General features: G+C 61.2%; 1 protein-coding gene across 1 annotated transcript; it reads left to right on the top strand.

Moving 5' to 3' along the window:
• Positions 1-1196: 1196 nt before the first annotated feature.
• Positions 1197-22860, top strand: ACIN1 (apoptotic chromatin condensation inducer 1). Its single transcript, XM_080631826.1, has 17 exons — positions 1197-1482; positions 3599-3664; positions 3762-3870; positions 4446-4504; positions 5780-6088; positions 6179-6237; positions 12763-12859; positions 15335-15380; positions 15685-15818; positions 15919-16215; positions 16958-17138; positions 18068-18198; positions 19275-19382; positions 19465-19572; positions 20920-21319; positions 21472-21572; positions 22463-22860. Exons 1-17 carry the CDS (start codon positions 1345-1347, stop codon positions 22853-22855), a joined length of 2736 nt encoding a protein of 911 aa, XP_080487952.1. The 5' UTR covers positions 1197-1344; the 3' UTR covers positions 22856-22860.
• Positions 22861-23388: the final 528 nt, after the last annotated feature.

Below are 23388 nucleotides of genomic sequence, written 5' to 3'. Positions count from 1 at the left end.
GTATCCAGCCCCATAGATCCCGCCCCATAGCCCCCTGTATCCTGCCCCATAGATCCCGCCCCATACCCCCTGTATCCCGCCCCATAGATCCTGCCCCATAGCCCCGTGTATCCTGCCCCATAGATCCCGCCCCATAGCCCCCTGTATCCTGCCCCATAGATCCCGCCCCATAGCCCCCTGTATCCCGCCCCATAGATCCCGCCCCATAGCCCCCTGTATCCCGCCCCATAGATCCCACCCCATAGCCCCCTGTATCCTGCCCCATAGATCCCGCCCCATACCCCCTGTATCCTGCCCCATAGATCCCGCCCCATACCCCCTGTATCCAGCCCCATAGATCCCGCCCCATAGCCCCCTGTATCCTGCCCCATAGATCCCGCCCCATACCCCCTGTATCCAGCCCCATAGATCCCGCCCCATAGCCCCCTGTATCCTGCCCCATAGATCCCGCCCCATACCCCCTGTATCCAGCCCCATAGATCCCGCCCCATACCCCCTATATCCCGCCCCATAGATCCTGCCCCATAGCCCCGTGTATCCTGCCCCATAGATCCCGCCCCATAGCCCCCTGTATCCTGCCCCATAGATCCCGCCCCATAGCCCCCTGTATCCTGCCCCATAGATCCCGCCCCATAGCCCCCTGTATCCTGCCCCATAGATCCCGCCCCATAGGTCCTGCCCCATCTCTCCCCACAGATCCTCCAAGCGCCGCCCCCCGGAGGGGCGTGGCCAACAGTGGCCCCGCCCCCTTATCCGTACGCTCGTTACGTCATCGTTACGAGGGCGGGGCCACGGGGGGGGGGGGCCGTGATGTCACGGCCTGACGTCAATAAAGGCGTTCGCAGAGGAGGCGTGCGTGATGACGTCGACAAACGAGGGGGGGGGGGGGGGGAAGGAGCCGGAGGAGAGGGGCCGGAAGGAGCCGAAGCGATCCCGGAAGGAGCCGAAGGGGGGGAAGCGGAAGGAGCCGAAGCGAGTCCGGAAGGAGCCGAAGCGAGTCCGGAAACAGCCGAAGCGAGTCCGGAAGGAGCCGAAGGGGGGGAAGCGGAAGGAGCCGAAGCGAGTCCGGAAGGAGCCGAAGCGAGTCCGGAAACAGCCGAAGCGATCCCGGAAGGAGCCGGAGGACGGGGGGGGGGGTGGTGGTGGTGTCCGGTCGGGAGCGGAGCAGCTCCGGAAACAGCCGAAGAGCGGCCGGAAACACCCGAAGCGGAGCGGGTGGGGGGGGGGGGCGGCCGAGCGGCGTCGGCGGGAGCCGAAGCGTTTCCGGAAAGAGCCGAAGCTTGGCCGGAAGCGGGCGAAAGCGCTGCCGGGAGAGGGCCCCATCGGCGCCACGGCAGGCTCAAGATGGCGGACGGGGAGGAGGTGACGCTGGACGGGCGGCCGCTGCATCTGCTGCGCGTCGCGGACCTGAAGGCGGCCCTGGAGCAGCGGGGCCTGGCCAAGAGCGGGCAGAAGAGCGCGCTCGTGAAGCGGCTGCGCGGGGTGAGCGGCGGGGAACGGGAGCGGGGAGCGGGGAACGGGAGCGGGGAGCGGGGAACGGGAGCGGGGAGCGGGAACGGGGGGGGGGGGGGGAACGGCTGCGCATGCGCCATGGGCGGCCGCTTCGCCTCAGGCCAGGAGCCGGGTTCCCGCCAAGGCGGGAGTGAGGTGAAAAGTGGTGGAATTTGAGGTAAAAAATGGTAGTTTTGGGGGAAAAGTGGGGGGATTTGGGGTAAAAGTGGGGGATTTGGGGTAAAAGTGGGGGATTTGGGGTAAAAAATGGGGGATTTGGGGTAAAAGTGGGGGGATTTGGGGTAAAAGTGGGGGATTTGGGGTAAAAATGGGGGATTTGGGGTAAAAGTGGGGGGATTTGGGGTAAAAAATGGTAGTTTTTAGGGTAAAAGTGGGGGGTTTGGGGGAAAAGTGGTGGAATTTGAGGTAAAAAATGGTAGTTTTGGGGTAAAAGTCGGCGGTTTGGGGGAAAAGTGGGGGGATTTGGGGTAAAAAATGGTAGTTTGGGGGGAAAAGTGGGCGGTTTGGGGTAAAAGTGGGGGAATTTGGGGTAAAAGTGAGGGAATTTGGGGTAAAAGTGGGGGATTTGGGGTAAAAGTGGGGGATTTGGAGTAAAAAATGGTAGTTTTGGGGTAAAAGCGGGGAGTTTGGGGGAAAAGTGGTGGAATCTGAGGTAAAAAGTGGAAGTTTTGGGGGAAAAAGGGTGCTTTTGGCGAGCTTTGGGAGGATTTTGAGGGAAAAGTTGCCCTTTTGGGGGGCTTGAGAAGGTTTTTGGGGGAAAAGCGGGGGTTTTGAGGCGCTTGGGTTCAGGAGGGAGATTTTGGGGGGGCTGAGGGTGATTTTGGGGTGAAAGCAGCGGTTTGGGGGCTCTTTTGAGGGGAAAGTGGAGGGGTTTGGGTTTTGCGAGGTAAAAGCGGGGGGTTTTTGGCAGCGTGAGCTGGGATTTGGGGTGGAACTCCCGATTTGGGGGGGATTGCGGGCGGGATTTGAGGGGAAAAAGTGTCATTTTGGACAATGGGGGCCCGGGTTTGATCTCACACCGATGTTTGCGGAGCTCAAACCCTCGGGTTTAGAGCGTTTTGAGCTGAAAAAAGCCCGATTTTGGCCACTTCGGGCCCAAAGTTGGGCCCAAAGTTGCGGATTTAGAGCAGTTTGAGCAGGATTTGGGGGAATTTGAGGTAAAACCCCCCCATTTTTAGCCAATCTGTGTAGGGATTTGGGTGGTTTTGGCAGCTTGGGCTGGAATTTGAGCCCAAATCCTTGGTTTTGGGGCAAATTTGAGCCCAAATCCTTGGTTTTGGGGTGAATTTGAGCCCAAATCCCTGGTTTTGGGGTGAATTCGAGCCCAAATCCCTGGTTTTGGGGTGAATTCGAGCCCAAATCCCTGGTTTTGGGGCGAATTCGAGCCCAAATCCCTGGTTTTGGGGTGAATTCGAGCCCAAATCCTTGGTTTTGGGGTGAATTCGAGCCCAAATCCCTGCTTTTGGGGCGGATTCGAGCCCAAATCCCTGGTTTTGGGGCGAATTTGAGCCCAAATCCCTGGTTTTGGGGCGGATTCGAGCCCAAATCCCTGGTTTTGGGGTGAATTTGAGCCCAAATCCCTGGTTTTGGGGTGAATTCGAGCCCAAATCCCTGGTTTTGGGGTGAATTCGAGCCCAAATCCCTGGTTTTGGGGCGAATTCGAGCCCAAATCCCTGGTTTTGGGGTGAATTCGAGCCCAAATCCCTGGTTTTGGGGTGAATTCGAGCCCAAATCCCTGGTTTTGGGGTGAATTTGAGCCCAAATCCTTGGTTTTGGGGCGAATTTGAGCCCAAATCCTTGGTTTTGGGGCGGATTCGAGCCCAAATCCTTGGTTTTGGGGTGAATTCGAGCCCAAATCCCTGCTTTTGGGGCGGATTCGAGCCAAAAGCTCCGTTTGGGCTCAGTCTGAGGGGAAACCCCAGCCTTTCGGTGCGGGTTTCGGCCTTTGGAGGCCCAGCTCTCGGCCTTTTGCATTGCAAACCCCATTTTCGGGGGCGCGGGGGCTGGCGTTTGGGGTTCGCTCCATGGAGGGTGGGTGCGGAAGGGGCAGAGAGGCCCCACACGAGCCCGCCCGGCCCCACACCAGGCGCTGATGCTGGAGAACCTGCAGAAGCACTCGACCCCGCACGCCACCTTCCAGCCCAATTCGCAGGTGAGAGGAGCCCCCAAGGGCCCCCCCCCAATGGCACCCCAAAACCCACCCCCCCCCCCCCCGGGAGGCTCCCAAACGGCTGCTTTTGCCCCCAAAGATGGGCGAGGAGATGAGCCAGAACAGCTTCATCAAGGAGTACCTGGAGAAGCAGCAGGAGCTGCTGCAGCAGCGCCTGGAGCGGGAGGCGCGCGAGGCCGAGGCCGAGGGTCAGCGCAGCCCCAAACCCGACCCCCAATCACCCCAAACCCGACCCCCAATCACCCCAAACCCCCCCCAATCACCCCAAACCCCCCCCCAATCACCCCAAACCCGCCCCAATCACCGCAAACCCCCCCCAATCACCCCAAACCCGCCCCAATCACCCCAAACCCGCCCCCCAATCACCCCAAACCCGACCCCAATCACCCCAAAACCGACCCCAAATCACCCCAAACCCGACCCCAATCACCCCAAACCCGACCCCAAATCACCCCAACCCCCCCCCAATCACCCCAAACCCCCCCCAATCACCCCAAACCCCCCCCAATCACCCCAAACCCCCCCCAATCACCCCAAACCCCCCCAATCACCCCAAACCCCCCCCAATCACCCCAAACCCGCCCCCAATCACCCCAAACCCGCCCCCAAATCACCCCAAACCCAACCCCCAAACCTGCCCCCAATCACCCCAAACCCCCCCAATCACCCCAAACCCCCCCAATCACCCCAAACCCCCCCCAATCACCCCAAACCCCCCCGAATCACCCCAAAATCGATCCTTCTGGGGATGGCCCCAAAACAGGAGCTGGGAAGAGCGGCCCCGCGGCGAAGGAGCAGCAGGAGGAGGAAGGGGAGAGGAAGGTGAAGGGAGCTCCCCCCATGGAGCCCCATTGAACCCCCGTTGCACCCCATTGAACCCCCATTGCACCCCATTGAACCCTCATTGCACCCCACTGAACCCCCATGGAGCCCCATTGAGCCCCCATAGAGCCCCATTGAACCCCCGTTGCACCCCATTGAACCCCCACTGCGCCCCATTGAACCCTCATTGCACCCCACTGAACCCCCATGGAGCCCCATTGAGCCCCCATAGAGCCCCATTGAACCCCCGTTGCACCCCATTGAACCCCCATTGCACCCCATTGAACCCCCACTGCGCCCCATTGAACCCTCATTGCACCCCACTGAACCCCCATGGAGCCCCATTGAGCCCCCATGGAGCCCTATTGAACTCCTATTGCGCCCCATTGAACCCCCACTGCGCCCCATTGAACCCTCATTGCACCCCATTGAACCCCCGTTGCACCCCATTGAACCCCCACTGCGCCTCATTGAACCCTCATTGCACCCCACTGAACCCCCATGGAGCCCCATTGAGCCCCCATTGAGCCCCATTGAGCCCCCATTGCACCCCATTGAACCCCCATAGAGCCCCATTGAACCCCCATGGAGCCCCATTGAACCCTGTTGAACCCCCATAGAGCCCCATAGAGCCCCATTGAACCCCCATTGAGCTCCATTGAACCCCATTAGACCCCATTTAGTCCCACTTGAACCCCCATTGCACCCCATAGAGCCACGCTGAACCCCATTTAGACCCAGTTGAACCCCATAGAACCCTATTGAACCCCCATTTACACGCCGTTGAACCCCATTGAGACTGTATTGAGCCCCCATTTGCACCCCGTTAGACCTCATTGAGCCCCATTGGATCTCATTAAACCCCATGGAACCCCATTAGATCCAATTGAACCCCATTTAGACCCCATTGAACCCCCCTGAGCCCCATTTAAGACCTATTGAATCCCATTGAACCCCATTAGACCCCATTAAGGCCCCATTTGCACCCTATTAGACCCCATTGAGCCCCGTTAGACCCAATTGAACCCCATTTGGACTCCATTGAGCCCCATTGAACCCCATTTAGATTCCATTGAGCCCCATTGAACCCCATTTGGACTCCATTGAGCCCCATTGAATCCCATTTAGAGCCCCTTGAATCCCATTGAGCCCCATTCAGACCCCACTAAACCCCACTTTAGCCCCCCCCAGCACCCATTTAACCCCATTCGTCCCCATTTAGACCCCCCCAGACCCCAATTTACCCCCATTAAACCCCATTTGCCCCCCTCCCAGGCCCCTGCTCCCGCAGGGGGGGGCGAGGAGGAAGAGGAGGACGAGGAGGAGGAGGAGGAGGAGGAAGGGGGGGGCGAGGAAGAGGAGGAAGAGGAGGAGGAGCCCCCCCCACAGGGGGCCCCCCCCCAGCCGGACCCGGCCCCCCCCCAACAGGAGCCCCCCCCAAGCCCCCCCCATGGTGGGGAGGGAGCCCCCAAGGAGGAGGAGGAGGAGGAAGGGGAAGGAGAAGGGGAAGGGGGGGGCCCCCCCCGGCCGCCATCTTTGTCCCCCCCCCGGCCGCCGTCTTCAGCCTCGTCCCCAGGGAGGAAGGTGAGTGCTGGGGGGGGGGGGGGGGGCGCTCATGTGACCTCACCTGGGTCATGTGACCGCACTGACTCTGTGTGTGTGTGTGTCCCCCAGGATGGAGCCGAGGGTGAGGGGGGGGCTGAGACCCCCGGAGCCCCTGTGGAGCCCCATAGGTGAGAGATGGGGGGGGCCTATGGGGCTTGGGGGGGCTTCTATAGGGCTGGGGGGGGGATATATATGGGGTCTATGGGGGGGTTACGGGGTCTGTGGGGCATGGGGAGCTATAGGATGTTAGGGCTTCTATAGGGGTCTATGGGGCATCTGTGGGGGTGTCAAGGGGGGGCTGTGGGGTCCCTGTATGGACCTAGGGGGGTCTGTGGGGTCTGTATGGGGCTCTATGGGGTGTGTATGCGCCAGGGTTCCACCTATATGTGCCCTATGGGGTTTGTATAGATCCCCTGTGGGGTCTGTATGGGGCCCTATGGGGTGTGTATGTGCCACGGTTCCACCTATATGTGCCCTATGGGGTCTGTATAGATCCCCTATGGGGTCTGTATGGGGCCCTATGGGGTGTGTATGTGCCAGGGTTCCACCTATATGTGCCCTATGGGGTCTGTATAGATCCCCTATGGGGTCTGTATGGGGCTCTATGGGGTGTGTATGTGCCAGGGTTCCACCTATATGTGCCCTGTGGGGTCTGTATAGATCCCCTATGGGGTCTGTGTGGGGCTCTATGGGGTGTGTATGTGCCACGGTTCCACCTATATGTGCCCTATGGGGTTTGTATAGATCCCCTGTGGGGTCTGTATGGGGCCCTATGGGGTGTGTATGTGCCACGGTTCCACCTATATGTGCCCTATGGGGTCTGTATAGATCCCCTATGGGGTCTGTATGGGGCCCTATGGGGTGTGTATGTGCCAGGGTTCCACCTATATGTGCCCTATGGGATCTGTATAGATCCCCTATGGGGTCTGTATGGGGCTCTATGGGGTGTGTATGTGCCACGGTTCCACCTATATGTGCCCTGTGGGGTCTGTATAGATCCCCTATGGGGTCTGTGTGGGGCTCTATGGGGTGTGTATGTGCCAGGGTTCCACCTATATGTGCCCTATGGGGTCTGTATAGATCCCCTATGGGGTCTCTATGGGGTTCTATGGGGTGTGTATGCGCCAGGGTTCCACCTATATGTGCCCTGTGGGGTCTGTATAGATCCCCTATGGGGTCTGTGTGGGGCTCTATGGGGTGTGTATGTGCCAGGGTTCCACCTATATGTGCCCTATGGGGTCTGTATAGATCCCCTATGGGGTCTGTGTGGGGCTCTATGGGGTGTGTATGTGCCAGGGTTCCACCTATATGTGCCCTATGGGGTCTGTATAGATCCCCTATGGGGTCTGTGTGGGGTTCTATGGGGTGTGTATGCGCCAGGGTTCCACCTATATGTGCCTTATGGGGTCTGTATAGATCCCCTATGGGGTCTGTGTGGGGTTCTATGGGGTGTGTATGTGCCACGGTTCCACCTATATGTGCCCTATGGGGTCTGTATAGATCCCCTATGGGGTCTGTATGGGGCTCTATGGGGTGTGTATGCGCCAGGGTTCCACCTATATGTGCCCTATGGGGTCTGTATAGATCCCCTATGGGGTCTGTATGGGGCTCTATGGGGTGTGTATGTGCCAGGGTTCCACCTATATGTGCCCTATGGGGTCTGTATAGATCCCCTATGGGGTCTCTATGGGGTTCTATGGGGTGTGTATGCGCCAGGGTTCCACCTATATGTGCCCTGTGGGGTCTGTATAGATCCCCTATGGGGTCTGTGTGGGGCTCTATGGGGTGTGTATGTGCCAGGGTTCCACCTATATGTGCCCTGTGGGGTCTGTATAGATCCCCTATGGGGTCTGTGTGGGGCTCTATGGGGTGTGTATGTGCCAGGGTTCCACCTATATGTGCCCTATGGGGTCTGTATAGATCCCCTATGGGGTCTGTGTGGGGCTCTATGGGGTGTGTATGCGCCAGGGTTCCACCTATATGTGCCCTATGGGGTCTGTATAGATCCCCTATGGGGTCTGTATGGGGCTCTATGGGGTGCGTATGCGCCAGGGTTCCACCTATATGTCCCCTATGGGGTCTGTATAGATCCCCTATGGGGTCTGTATGGGGCTCTATGGGGTGTGTATGTGCCAGGGTTCCACCTATATGTGCCCTATGGGGTCTGTATAGATCCCCTATGGGGTCTGTATGGGGCTCTATGGGGTGTGTATGCGCCAGGGTTCCACCTATATGTGCCCTATGGGGTCTGTATAGATCCCCTATGGGGTCTCTATGGGGTTCTATGGGGTGTGTATGTGCCAAGGTTCCACCTATATGTGCCCTATGGGGTCTGTATAGATCCCCTATGGGGTCTCTATGGGGTTCTATGGGGTGTGTATGCGCCAGGGTTCCACCTATATGTGCCCTATGGGGTCTGTATAGATCTCCTATGGGGTCTGTATGGGTCCCCAGGGGTGCTTGTGGGTGTCTATAGGGTGTCTATAGGTGCCTGTGGGGTCTCTATTGGTTCCTATAGGTGTGCATAATGTGCTTATGGAGCCTGTGTAGGTTGTCGTTGGTGTCCGTAGGGTCCCCAGGGGTGTCTATAGGGTGCTTATGAGTGTCTGTAGGGTCCTTGTAGGTGTTCGGGTCCCCTATAGGCGCCTATGGTTGTCTGTAGGGTCCGTTGGGGGTTTCTATAGGGTACGGGCAGAGTTTGTGTTTGTTGTTGAATGGGCCTATGAGTCTGTACGTTCCTTAGGGATGTCTATAGGGTCTTATGGGTGCCTATAGATCTCTATAGGGTGCTTTTAGAGTCATTGTAAGTGTCTATGGGGCTCTTGTGGCTGTCTATTGGCACGTATAGGATCTTTAAGGGTACCTACAAGGTCCCTGCAGGTGTTTATGGGTTTCTATGCGGTGTTTATAGGGTATGGATGGGTTCCTATAGACGTCTATAGGTCTCTAGAGGGTTCCCATGGGTGTCTATGGGTCTCTAGGGGATTCACATGAGCATCTACAGGGTACTCAGAGGGGTCTATAGATTTCTATAGGGTATCTATAGGACTTGTGTGGGTTGTTGGGGGTGTTTATGGGGTCGTTATGGGTACGTGTGGCTTTCCATGGAGCATCTATAGGGTCTGTGTGGGTTGGTGTAGGTATCTATAGGTCCCCATAGGGTCCCTATAGGGTCTCCATAGGGTCTGTATGGGTTTCTGTAGGTTCCCATAGGGTCCCTATAGGGTCTCCATAGGGTCTGTATGGGTTGCTGCAGGTATCTATAGGTGCCCATAGGGTCCCTATAGGGTCTCCATAGGGTCTGTATGGGTTTCTGTAGGTTCCCATAGGGTCCCTATAGGGTTTCCATAGGGTCTGTGTGGGTTGTTGTAGGTATCTATAGGTGCCCATAGGGTCCCTATAGGGTTTCCATAGGGTCTGTATGGGTTTCTGTAGGTTCCCATAGGGTCCTTATGGGGTCTCCATAGGGTCTGTATGGGTTGCTGCAGGTATCTATAGGTGCCCATAGGGTCCCTATAGGGTCTCCATAGGGTCTGTATGGGTTGCTGCAGGTATCTATGGGTCCCCATAGGGTCCCTATAGGGTCTCCATAGGGTCTGTATGGGTTGCTGCAGGTATCTATGGGTGCCCATAGGGTCCCTATAGGGTCTCTATAGGGTCTGTATAGGTTGCTGCAGGTATCTATAGGTGCCCATAGGGTCCCTATAGGGTCTCCATAGGGTCTGTATGGGTTGCTGCAGGTATCTATGGGTGCCCATAGGGTCCCTATAGGGTCTCTATAGGGTCTGTATGGGTTGCTGCAGGTATCTATAGGTGCCCATAGGGTCCCTATAGGGTCTCTATAGGGTCTGTATGGGTTGCTGCAGGTATCTATGGGTGCCCATAGGGTCCCTATAGGGTCTCTATAGGGTCTGTATGGGTTGCTGCAGGTATCTATGGGTGCCCATAGGGTCCCTATAGGGTCTCTATAGGGTCTGTATGGGTCGCTGCAGGTATCTATGGGTGCCCATAGGGTCCCTATAGGGTCTCTATAGGGTCTGTATGGGTCGCTGCAGGTATCTATGGGTGCCCATAGGGTCCCTATAGGGTCTCTATAGGGTCTGTATGGGTTGCTGCAGGTATCTATGGGTGCCCATAGGGTCCCTATAGGGTCTCCATAGGGTCTGTATGGGTTGCTGCAGGTATCTATAGGTGCCCATAGGGTCCCTATAGGGTCTCTATAGGGTCTGTATGGGTCGCTGCAGGTATCTATAGGTGCCCATAGGGTCCCTATAGGGTCTCCGTAGGGTCTGTATGGGTCGCTGCAGGTATCTATACGTGCCCATAGGGTCCCTATAGGGTCTCCGTAGGGTCTGTATGGGTTGCTGCAGGTATCTATGGGTGCCCATAGGGTCCCTATAGGGTCTCCATAGGGTCTGTATGGGTTGCTGCAGGTATCTATAGGTGCCCATAGGGTCCCTATAGGGTCTCTATAGGGTCTGTATGGGTTGCTGCAGGTATCTATAGGTGCCCATAGGGTCCCTATAGGGTTTCCATAGGGTCTGTATGGGTTGCTGCAGGTATCTATAGGTGCCCATAGGGTCCCTATAGGGTCTCTATAGGGTCTGTATGGGTTGCTGCAGGTATCTATAGGTGCCCATAGGGTCCCTATAGGGTCTCTATAGGGTCTGTATGGGTTGCTGCAGGTATCTATAGGTGCCCATAGGGTCCCTATAGGGTCTCCATAGGGTCTGTATGGGTTGCTGCAGGTATCTATGGGTCCCCATAGGGTCCCTATAGGGTCTCTATAGGGTCTGTATGGGTTGCTGCAGGTATCTATAGGTGCCCATAGGGTCCCTATAGGGTCTCTATAGGGTCTGTATGGGTCGCTGCAGGTATCTATGGGTGCCCATAGGGTCCCTATAGGGTCTCCATAGGGTCTGTATGGGTTGCTGCAGGTATCTATGGGTCCCCATAGGGTCCCTATAGGGTCTCTATAGGGTCTGTATGGGTTGCTGCAGGTATCTATAGGTGCCCATAGGGTCCCTATAGGGTCTCTATAGGGTCTGTATGGGTTGCTGCAGGTATCTATGGGTGCCCATAGGGTCCCTATAGGGTCTCTATAGGGTCTGTATGGGTCGCTGCAGGTATCTATAGGTGCCCATAGGGTCCCTATAGGGTCTCTATAGGGTCTCTGTCTCCATGGCTCCCAACCGCAGCCCCTCCCCCAGCCCCTCCCCTCCCCCCCCCCCCCCCCCCCAACCGCGGGGGCTGCTGGGAAGGGCTCAAGATGGCGGCCGCGCCCGCCTGCGCCGGCCCCACACAATAGAGAGGGGAGGGGGTGAGTGCCCCGCGGCGCTATGGGGCGGCGATGGGGCAGGGGTGTTCCTATGGGGCGGCGATGGGGCAGGGGTGTTCCTATGGGGCGCTATGGGGCAGGGGTGTTCCTATGGGGCGGCGATGGGGCAGGGGTGTTCCTATGGGGCGCTATGGGGCAGGGGTGTTCCTATGGGGTGCTATGGGGCAGGGGTGTTCGTATGGGGCGCTGTGGGGCAGGGGTGTTCGTATGGGGCGGCGATGGGGCAGGGGTGTTCCTATGGGGTGCTATGGGGCAGGGGTGTTCTTATGGGGCGCTATGGGGCAGGGGTGTTCCTATGGGGCGCTATGGGGCAGGGGTGTTCCTATGGGGCGGCGATGGGGCAGGGGTGTTCCTATGGGGCGCTATGGGGCAGGGGTGTTCCTATGGGGTGCTATGGGGCAGGGGTGTTCGTATGGGGCGCTGTGGGGCAGGGGTGTTCGTATGGGGCGGCGATGGGGCAGGGGTGTTCCTATGGGGTGCTATGGGGCAGGGGTGTTCTTATGGGGCGCTATGGGGCAGGGGTGTTCCTATGGGGCGCTATGGGGCAGGGGTGTTCCTATGGGGTGCTATGGGGCAGGGGTGTTCCTATGGGGCGCTATGGGGCAGGGGTGTTCCTATGGGGTGCTATGGGGCAGGGGTGTTCGTATGGGGCGCTGTGGGGCAGGGGTGTTCGTATGGGGCGGCGATGGGGCAGGGGTGTTCCTATGGGGTGCTATGGGGCAGGGGTGTTCTTATGGGGCGCTATGGGGCAGGGGTGTTCCTATGGGGCGCTATGGGGCAGGGGTGTTCCTATGGGGTGCTATGGGGCAGGGGTGTTCCTATGGGGCGCTATGGGGCAGGGGTGTTCCTATGGGGTGCTATGGGGCAGGGGTGTTCCTATGGGGCGCTATGGGGCAGGGGTGTTCGTATGGGGCGCTATGGGACAGGGGTGTTGCTATGGGGCGCTATGGGGCAGGGGTGTTCCTATGGGGGATGTATGGGGCTGGGAAGGGGCCCTGGGGTGTCTGTGGGGCAGGGGTGCGCTGCTCTGGGGTGTGTATGGGGCCTCTCTGAGGGGTTCTGTGGGGGATGTGTGGGGCAGGGAGCCCCATTCAGAGGCTCTATGGGGCAGGAAGCTCCTGTTCAGCGGCTCTATGGGGGGCAGTGGGGCAGGGATCCACTGTTAAAGGGCTTGTGTGGGGAATGTGTGGGGCTGGGACCCCCACTTGGCGCTCCTATGGGGCAGGAAGCCCCTCTGGAGCCCATCTATGGGGCAGAGGCCCCCCCCCCCCCATAGGGTACCTATGGGGCAGCCCCACTGATCTCTGCCCCACAGCGAGGAGCCGCCGGTGCCCATGGAGCCGGGACCTCCCCCCCCAAGCGGGGGCTCCCCCCCCCCGAGCGCCCCCCCCGAGCGCCCCCCGGACCCTGAGGTAACACGGGGGGGGGGGGGGGAGATGTGGGGCAGAGGGGGGGGGACGGGCCCTGCCCCATAACCAACCCCTTGTGTCACTTATGGGGCGCCCCATAGCGCCCGTTGCAGCCTAAAGAGTCACCTATGGGGTACGTCACGGACGCAGCACCCCCATAGCTCCCTATGGGGCACCCCACAGCGCCCAGTGAGGCCCAGAGGGTCACTTATGGGGCACCCCATAGCACTGGGGGCTCCTAGAGCCAATTATGGGGCACCCCATAGCGTCAGTGCCCCCCCCGTAGTCGCTTATGGGGCACCCCCTGGCAGCACCAACCCCCCCACCATTACTTATGGGGTGCCCCATAGCACGAGCCCCCCTCCGTAACCACTTATGGGGGGCGCCCCACACTTATGGGGCCCGTCTCCACTCGGGGGGGCAGCCCCCGCCATGCCTTAACGGGTGCCCCACAGCGGCCTGAGCCCCACAGTCGCCCCACAGCAACACCCCATTGACTTCTGGGGCGCCCCACACATGCCCCCCCCCGAGCCCCCTTACTTGGGGGGCGCCCCCCAAGTCAGGACCCCCCAACGTCTCTCTTTTGGGCACCCAGCGCTGGCTCAAAGGACCCCCCGGACCCCCCCCAAGGCCTCACTTGGGGGGCACCCAGCACCCGATGGAGCCGCGGGACCCCCAAGTGTGGGGGGTCACCCCACGGAGCAGGCCGGGACCCACAAGTGCCATGGGGGGCACCCCAGCGGTGGCTGGGACCCATAAGTGCCGTGTGGGGCAGGCCGTGGATCGCGTATGGGGCGCCCTATGGATGTGTGGGGCAGCCGATGGACCTCTGGGACCCCTACCTAATGCTATGGGGCGCCCTATGGATCAAGCTGGGACCCACAAGTGCCGCGTGGGGCAGCTTGCGGAGCTCTGCGCCCATATCAGTTCCTATGGGGCAGCCTACGGATGTGTGGGGCACCCCACGGATCTCCTATGGGGCAGCCTACGGATGTGTGGGGCACCCCACGGATCTCCTATGGGGCAGCCTACGGACCTCTGGGACCCACAAGTGCCATGTGGGGCACCCTATGGGCGTCTGCCCTTCAACCTCGCTTATGGGGCAGCCGATGGACCTCTGGGACCCATAACAAGCCCTATGGGGCACTGCATGGATCAGTCAGCCCGTGACCCCCAAGTGCCATGTGGGGCACCCTACGGACACCCGTGACCCCCAAGCTCACTTAGGGGGCAGCCGATGGACCTGCGGGACCCACAAGTGCCGTGTGGGGCACCCCACGCCTCCCCTCTGTGGCAGCCTATGGACGTCTGGGACCCCCAAGCTCACGTATGGGGCAGGCTACGGACTTCAGCCCCCGCAAGCCCACTTGTGGGGCGCCCCATAGCCCGCACGTGGCGCGGCCGCTGGGCACCCGCGACCCCCACGTTCGCTTATGGGGTGACCCCCAGCTTCACTTAGGGGGCAGCCCATGGACCTCAGTGACCCCCAACCTGACTTATGGGGCAGCTGTGGACGCTTGCGACCCCCAACCTCGCCTGTGGGGCACGCCAGGGATACTGCGAGACCCCTGAGTTAACTTATGGGGCACCCCATGGACGCTGTGACCCCCAACCGCACTTGTGGGGCAGCCAATGGACTTGGACGCCCCCCCCCCCCAGTCTCACTTATGGGGCGCCCCATGGTCTCTCCGTGACGCTCAGCGCTACTTGTGGGGCAGCCAGTGGACCTCAGTGACCCCGCGAGTCACTTATGGGGCAGCCCATGGAGCCTCCGCAACCCAGCAGCTCACTTAGGGGGCAGCCAATGGACCTCCGTCCCCCCCCCCCCCCCCCCGAATTCACTTATGGGGCAGCCAATGGACTTCCGCAACGCCCGACCCCACTTATGGGGCAGCCAATGGACCTCAGGGACCCTTCTTCATTCACCCCACACTTCTGGGGCAGCCCATGGACCTCAGTGACCCCCAAGTTCACTTATGGGGCGCCCTCCGGATGCTTGCGACCCCCCATCTCCTCTTATGGGGCACCCTGTGGACTTCAGTGACCCCCCAGCTCACTTATGGGGCACCCTATGGACCTCACTGACCCTTCACCCCCCACTTGTGGGGCAGCCCACGGACCTTAGTGACCCCCCCACCTCACTTATGGGGCAGCACATGGACATCTCTGACCCCCATCTTCTCTTATGGGGCACCCATTGGACCTCAGTGACCCCCAAGTTCACTTATGGGGCACCCCACGGACGCGCCGGACGCCCCTCCCACACCGGAGGTCACTTATGGGGCAGCCCCATAGAGGGGAGGGCGGGGGGGGCCAAGGGGAAGGATTGGGGGGGGGGGGGGGGGGGGAGCGGGGAAGGAGGAGTGAGCGAAGAGGGGGCGGAGCCTGCGTGGCCACGCCCCCCCGCGCTGACGTCAGCCCCGCCCTCGCTCCTGATTGGGGCGTGTCTCCCCCCCCCCCCCCCCCCTCTGTCCCCAGAGCCCCGCCCGGCCCAAGGCCTTCAAGAGGAAGATCAGCGTCGTCTGTGAGCAGGGGGCGGGGCCTGGCGGGGGCGTGGCCAAGGGGAGGGCCAATGGGGTGCGGGAGGAGGCGGAGGAGGGGGCGTGGCTTAAGGGGGGGGTGTGGGTGGGGCTCCGCGCGCCGGCCAATGGGAGCGCGGCTTCGGCGCGTCTCCACCAGGGGGCGCTACAATGGCGGAGGGCGGGCGGGCGCCGCTGCGGCCCTATAGGGGGTGCGCTGGTCTATAGGGGCCCCCTATAGCAAAGCTCCGCCCCCTTTCTATACCCCCCCCCCCCCCCCCCCGCCCCTTTATGTCTGTGTGCATCCAGCGGCCTCCAGGGGGAGCTCGGAAGCAGAGGGGGGGGCCGGGTCGGCGCCGGGGGGCACCCGGAAGCGGCGCTGGGGCAGCAGCACCGGCGCCCCCAAGCGCCCGTCCATCAGCATCACCACCGAGAGCCTCAAGGTAAAGGCGCCCTATAGGGTCCTTCCTCCCCCCCCCCTATAGACAACCCCCCCTATAGACACCCCCCCCTCTATAACTGCCCCCCCCCCCCCAATGGCAGAGCCTGATCCCGGAGATGAAGGCGGAAGCGGTGGTGGAGCTGCACCCGGAGGAGGAGGAGGACGAGGACGAGGAGGAAGAGGAGCGGGCGATGGAGATGGAGGAAGAGGAAGGGGGGGGCAAAGGCGGGGGGGCCGGAGGAGGAGGAGGAGGAGGAGGGGGCGTGGCCTCGGGGCACCCCCTGCCCCTCCCGCCGCCCCCCCCGCTGCTGCTGGGGCTGCCCCACCACCATCACCATCACCTGCACCATCACCATGGCAACAACCCCCCCCTCAAGATCTGCCGCACCGTCACCCAGGTAACCGCGGCCCCATAGACCCCCTATAGCCTCCCTATAGCCCCCCGCATAGTGCCCCCATAGCCCCCCCATAGCCACCCCCATAGCCCCTGCCATAGACCCCCCATAGTGACCCCCATAACCCCCCCCATAGACCCCCTATAGCCCCACATAGCCCCCCCTATAGCCCCTCCATAGCCACCCCATAGCGACCCCCATAGCTCCCCATAACCCCCCCATAAACCCCCCCCATAGCCGCCCCATAACCCCCCCATAGGCCTCCCATAGCCACCCCCATAGCCTCCCCCATAGCCCCTCCATAGCCACCCCCATAGCCCCCCTGTAGCCCCCCCCATAAACCCCCCCCATAGCCCCCCCATAACCCCCCCATAAACCCCCCCCATAACCCCCCCATAGGCCTCCCATAGCCACCCCCATAGCCCCCCCATAGCCCCCCCATAGCCCCTCCATAGCCACCCCCATAGCCCCCCATAGCCACCCCATAGCCCCCCCATAGCCCCTCCATAGCCACCCCCATAGCCCCCCCATAGCCCCTCCATAACCCCCCCATAGCCCCCTATAGCCACCCCCATAACCCCACCGTAGCCCCCCCATAGCCCCCCCATAGCCCCCTTAGCCACCCCCATAACCCCCCCATAACCCCACCATAGCCCCCCATAGCCCCCCCCATAGCCCCCCCATAGGCCCCCATCAGCGCCGTTGGTCACGTGACTCTGCCCCCCCCCCCCCCCCCCCCCGTTAGGATGTGCCCCCTGAGAACGGCCGTCGCCATGACAACGACCCCGAGGGCGCGGAGGAGGAGGGGCGGAGCCGAGCGGAGGCCCCGCCCCCGGCCGGCGCTGGCCCCGCCCCCTCGGCGCAGGCCACGCCCCCCGCGGAGGGAGCCGCGCCCCCTGCAGGCACGGAGGGGGAAGGGAAGCGAGGTGAGGGGGGGGGGGGCTCTGTGGGGCGCTGTGGGGCTCTATGGGGCTCTATGGGGCTGGAATAGCCCTAAGGGGTCTGGGGCGCTCTGTGATGGGTTTGTAAGGGGTCTGGGGTGATGTACGATAGGTGCATAGTGGGTCTGTAATGGTTCGTGCCCTATACGGGTCTATAAGGGTCTATAATGGGTCCATAGCAGTCTATACTGGTGTGTAATGGCGTTACGCTGCCTTTGTGAGGGGGCTAGTGGGTCTGTAGGGGTTTGCAGCGGTCTATAATGGGTCTATAAGGGCGTATAATGGTCTGCAGTGGGGCTGTGATGGCATATAATGGGTCTACAATAGCATATAGTGAGTATATAGTGGTGTATAATGGGTCTATAGTAGCATGTAACGGCGCTGTAATAGCATCTAATGGGTCTATAGTGGCATAGAACAGGTCTATACTGGAATGTAATAGGTCTATAGGGGCATATAATGGGTCTATAATGGCATAGAATGGGTCTGTAATAGCTTATAATGGGTCTGTAGTGGCATGTAATGGGTCTATAATGGCGTATAATGGGTCTATAGGGGCAAGTAACGGGTCTATAGCGGCGTATAATGGGTCTATAGTGGCATAGAACGGGTCTATAGCGGCGTGTAATAGGTCTACAGGGGCATATGGCAGGTCTGTAGTGGCATATAATGGGTTTATAGTGGCATATAAGGGGTCTATACAGGCATATTATGGTTTATAATGGGTGTATAATGGCATATAATGAGTCTATAACGGCTTATAACAGGTCTATAATGGGTCTGTAATGGTCTGTGAGAGGTCTACAGTGGGTCTATGCTGCTCTATACTGGTCTATGCTGGTCTATACTGGTCTATATTGGTCTATGCTGGTCTATACCGGTCTATACCGGCCCCTATGGGGTCTCTCCTCCAGGGGACCCCCCCCGCCGGGCCCGGGGCGGGCTGGGGCTGGTGCTGCCCGTGGATGACCCCGTGCGGGCGGGGCCCAACCGCCCCTCCCCCCCCCGCGCCCGCCCCTCCCCCATCGTGCACCTCTGCAACCTCGTGAGTGACGGCACCGGGCCTGGGGGGCGCTATGGGGCAATATGGGGTGTCTATGGGGTGCTATGGGGTGCTATGGGGGTGCTATGGGGTGTCTATGGGGTGCTATGGGGTGCTATGGGGTGTCTATGGGGCGCTATGGGGTGTCTATGGGGTGTCTATGGGGTGCTATGGGGTGCTATGGGGTGCTATGGGGTGTCTATGGGGCGCTATGGGGTGTCTATGGGGTGTCTATGGGGGGCTATGGGGCGCTATGGGGCGCTATGGGGTGTCTATGGGGTGTCTATGGGGTGCTATGGGGTGCTATGGGGTGTCTATGGGGTGCTATGGGGGTCTATGGGGCGTCTATGGGGCGTCTATGGGGCGTCTATGGGGCGTCTATGGGGTGTCTATGGGGTGTCTATGGGGTGCTATGGGGGTCTATGGGGCGTCTATGGGGTGCTATGGGGGTCTATGGGGTGTCTATGGGGTGTCTATGGGGTGCTATGGGGTGCTATGGGGGTCTATGGGGCGTCTATGGGGTGTCTATGGGGTGCTATGGGGGTCTATGGGGTGCTATGGGGTGTCTATGGGGTGTCTATAGGGTGCTATGGGGTGTCTATGGGGCGCTATGGGGTAATAGAGGGCGTCTATGGGGTGCTATGGGGTGATATAGGGTGTCTATGGGGTGTCTATGGGGTGCTATGGGGTGTCTATGGGGCACTATGGGGTACTGTAGGGTGTCTATGGGGCGCTATGGGGTGTCTGTGGAGCACTATGGGGTACTGTAGGGTGTCTATGGGGCACTATAGGGTGTCTATGGGGCACTATGGGGTGTCTATGGGGCGCTATGGGGTGTCTATGGGGCGCTATGGGGTGATAAAGGGCGTCTATGGGGGGTCCAGGCAGCGCGTTGCTGCGCATCCAGCAGGGGGCGGTATAGTGCCGCAGGGGGCGGGGTCAGCCGAGGACACGCCCCCTCTGCTCTATGGGTCTCTATGGAGGCTCTGTGGGTCCCTATGGGTCTCTGTGGCTCTCTATGGGTCCCTATGGGGCGGAGCTGCCCCACAGCTCTGCCCCACATCCCCCCCCCCCCCCAGGTACGCCCCTTCACCCTGGGGCAGCTGAAGGAGCTCTTGGGCCGCACGGGGCGGCTGCAGGAGGACGGCTTCTGGATCGACCGCATCAAGTCCCACTGCTACGTCACGGTATGGGGCGCTATGGGGCGCTATGGGGCTCTATGGGGCGCTATGGGGCCCTATGGGGCCTCACCTCTGCCTTTGCCCCCAGTACTGCTCCGTGGAGGAGGCCGTGGCCACCCGCAACGCCCTGCACGGGGTCAAGTGGCCTCAGTCCAACCCCAAAGTGCTGGTGGCTGACTTCGCCGAGCAGGAGGAGGTGTGGGGCGGCGCTTAGGGGTCGGAGGGGGGACTTGTGGGTCACTTATGGGGCTCTGTGGGTCACTTATGGGGCTCTGTGGGTCACTTATGGGTCACTTATGGGGCTCTGTGGGTCACTTATGGGTCACTTATGGGGCTCTGTGGGTCACTTATGGGTCATTTATGGGGCTCTGTGGGTCACTTATGGGTCACTTATGGGGCTCTATGGGTCTCTATGGGTTACTTATGGGGCTCTGTGGGTCACTTATGGGTCACTTATGGGGCTCTGTGGGTCACTTATGGGTCACTTATGGGGCTCTGTGGGTCACTTATGGGTCACTTATGGGGCTCTGTGGGTCACTTATGGGGCTCTGTGGGTCTCTATGGGTCACTTATGGGTGCGATGCCTCTTTGTGGGTGGCTTATGGGGCTCTATGGGTCACTTGTGGGTCTCTGTGGGTGTCTGTGGGTCACTTATGGGGCTCTGTGGGTCTCTATAGGTCACTTATGGGTGCTATGGCTCTTTGTGGGTTGCTTACGGGTCTCTGTGGGGTTCTGTGGGTCTCTATGGGTCAAGTATGGGGCCTGGGTGTGACTTACGAGTACCTGTGCTTGTCTGTTCGTCACTTATGGGTATTTGTGGGTCCCTGTGTGTCACTTATGGGTCCCTATGGGTCTCCATGTGTCCCTATGGGTCCCTATGGGTCCCTATGGGTCTCTATGGGTCTCTATGGGTCTCTATGGGTCTCTATGGGTCTCTATGGGTCTCTACGGGTCTCTATGGGTCCCTATGGGTCTCCATGTGTCCCTATGGGTCTCTATGGGTCCCTATGGGTCTCTATGGGTCTCTATGGGTCCCTATGGGTCCCTATGGGTCTCTATGGGTCTCTATGGGTCCCTATGGGTCCCTATGGGTCCCTATGGGTCCCTATGGGTCTCTATGGGTCTCTATGGGTCTCTATGGGTCCCTATGGGTCTCTATGGGGTCTCTATGGGTCTCTATGGGTCACTATGGGTCCCTATGGGTCTCTATGGGTCACTATGGGTCCCTATGGGTCCCTATGGGTCACTATGGGTCTCTATGGGTCCCTATGGGTCCCTATGGGTCCCTATGGGTCCCTATGGGTCACTATGGGTCCCTATGGGTCCCTATGGGTCTCTATGGGTCCCTATGGGTCCCTATGGGTCCCTATGGGTCACTATGGGTCCCTATGGGTCTCTATGGGTCACTATGGGTCCCTATGGGTCCCTATGGGTCTCTATGGGTCTCTATGGGTCCCTATGGGTCCCTATGGGTCCCTATGGGTCACTATGGGTCCCTATGGGTCCCTATGGGTCACTTAGGGCTCTCTCTCTCTCCCCACAGCTCGACTTCCACCGGGGGCTGCTCGGGGACCGCCCGGACGCCGGGGAGGAGCCTCCTGCGGGGCCGTGCCCCCAAGGGCGGGGGGCGTGCCCGGGGGGCGTGGCCGCGGCGGCCCGCAGCCAATCGCAGTGGGCGGAGCGCGAGCGGGAGATGGAGCGGCGGGAGCGGGCGCGCGGGGAGCGGGAGTGGGACCGCGACAAGGGCGCGGCCCCGCCGGCCCCGCCCCCCGCCGGCCACGCCCCCTCCAGCCCGGGCCACGCCCCCCCGGCCGCGGGGACGCGCCCGCTGGGCGCCGGCCACGCCCCCTCGGCGCGGGAGCCCCGCCCCCGGCACCGGCAGCCAATGGCGGAGAAGGAGCGGGCGGGGCGGGGCTCCAGGGAGGGGAGGGGGGAGAAGAAAGGTGAGGGGCGGGGCTTCGAGGGGGCGGGGCCAATGGGAGGCGGCGCTGAATGACGGGGGGGTGGGGGGGCCGGGCCAATGGGAGGGGGTTCTGGGGCAGGGGGCGGGGCTAAAGGGCTCCCTGACCCCTTTGCTCCGCCCCCTTCCCCATAGAGAAGCCCCCGGAGGAGCCCCCGGCCAAGCTGCTCGATGACCTCTTCCGCAAGACCAAGGCAGCGCCCTGCATCTATTGGCTGCCGCTGACCGACACCCAGGTCAGGGGGCGGGGCTTCACCCCACGCCCACCAATGGCAGCGCCTCTACACCCCTGACCCTGCTCCCCATTGGCTGCCCCCGACCCCGTTGCTTCAGCCCCACCCCTTCCCATTGGCTCTCAACCCTGTCCTTAGCCCCTCTGCTTTGCCTTAACCACGCCCCCTTTCTCGTGGCCACGCCCCCTTTCCCTGAGCCCCTTCCTATTGGCTCTCACCCCTTCGCGCGGCCCCTCCCTGTCACTTAAGCCACGCCCCCTTTTGCCTCGACCCCTCCCCATTGGCCCAAGCCCTGCTGCCATTGGCCACGCCCCCTTTTGCCCGAGCCCCTTCCTATTGGCTCACTTGTGTGGCCCCTCCCATTCACCCGAGCCACGCCCCCTTTCCCTGAACCCCTTCCTATTGGCTCTCACCCCTTCGCGTGGCCCCTCCCATTCACCCAAAGCCACGCCCCTTCCACCTCGGCCACGCCCCCTTTGCCTCGACCCCTCCCCGTTGGCCCAAGCCCTGCTCCCGTTGGCCACGCCCCCTCCGCCCTGACCACGCCCCCTCCCATTGACCCAAACCCCCCCGGTTTCACCCCAAACCCCCCAGTTTTGCCCAAAACCTCCCAATTTTGCCCCAAATCCCGCAGTTCCCCCCCCCGAACCCCGTTTCCACCCCAACCCCGTGCCGTTTCCCCCCCGAACCCCGTTTCCACCCCAACCCCGTGCCGTTTCCCCCCCCCGAACCCCGTTTCCACCCCAACCCCGTGCCGTTCCCCCCCCGAACCCCGTTTCCACCCCAACCCCGTGCCGTTTCCCCCCCCGAACCCCGTTTCCACCCCAACCCCGTGCCGTTTCCCCCCCCCGAACCCCGTTTCCACCCCAACCCCGTGCCGTTTCCCCCCGCAGTTCACCCAGAAGCAGGCCGAGCGAGCGGCCCGGGCCCGGGAGCGGGAGCGGCGCCGCAAGGAGCAGCAGCAGCAGCAGCAGGAGGAGGAGCAGCAGCACCAGCAGCAGCAGCAGCGCGGGGCCCCGCCCCCGTCACGTGACAGCAAGCGGGCCCCGCCCCCCGGCCCCGCCCCCGGCGGGGGGGGCGCGGGCTCTTCCTCCCCGCCGCACCATCACCATCATCACCATCACCACCACCACCACCATCACCGTAGGGGGGGCGCTGCCCCCGACCGGGACCGGGACCGGGATCGGGATCGGGACCGGGATCGGGATCGGGATCGGGGCGGGGAGAAGAGGAGGAGCCGGAGCCGGAGCACCCCCCCTTTGAGGGAGCGCGGGGGGCGGCGGTGAAAGGGGGGGGGGAATAAAGAGGAGGAGGAGGATGGAGATGGTGCTGGTGGTGCTGCTGCTTCCGTGGGGTCTCTAGGGGGGTCTGGGGGGGCTCTATAGGGGTCTGTGGGGCTCTATAGGGGTCTATGGGGTGTCTGTAGGGGTCTATGGGGTGTCTATAGGGGTCTATGGGGCTCTATAGGGGTCTATGGGGTGTCTGTAGGGGTCTGTGGGGCTCTATAGGGGTCTATGGGGTGTCTGTAGGGGTCTATGGGGCTCTATAGGGGGTCTATGGGGTGTCTGTAGGGGTCTATGGGGCTCTATAGGGGGCTGGGGGTGTCTATAGGGGTCTATGGGGTGTCTATAGGGGTCTGTGGGGTGTCTATAGGCGTCTATGGGGTGTCTGTAGGGGTCTATGGGGCTCTATAGGGGGTCTATGGGGTGTCTGTAGGGGTCTGTGGGGTGTCTATAGGGGTCTATGGGGTGTCTGTAGGGGTCTGTGGGGCTCTATAGGGGTCTATGGGGTGTCTGTAGGGGTCTATGGGGCTCTATAG

The sequence above is a fragment of the Psittacula echo genome (assembly GCF_963264785.1).
Source record: "Psittacula echo genome assembly, chromosome: 19".
Classification (NCBI taxonomy): domain Eukaryota; kingdom Metazoa; phylum Chordata; class Aves; order Psittaciformes; family Psittacidae; genus Psittacula; species Psittacula echo.
The sequence above is the reverse complement of the archived record's forward strand: the minus strand, read 5'-3'. Positions and strand labels throughout refer to the sequence as shown.

Excerpts from the sequence above, each read along its gene's own strand:
- ACIN1 (XM_080631826.1), top strand. The coding sequence starts at position 1,345 with ATGGCGGACGGGGAGGAGGTGACGCTGGACGGGCGGCCGCTGCATCTG. Across the intron at positions 19,383-19,464 it reads AGTCCCACTGCTACGTCACG|TACTGCTCCGTGGAGGAGGC; the intron begins GTATGGGGCGCT and ends CTTTGCCCCCAG. Across the intron at positions 21,573-22,462 it reads TGCCGCTGACCGACACCCAG|TTCACCCAGAAGCAGGCCGA; the intron begins GTCAGGGGGCGG and ends TTCCCCCCGCAG.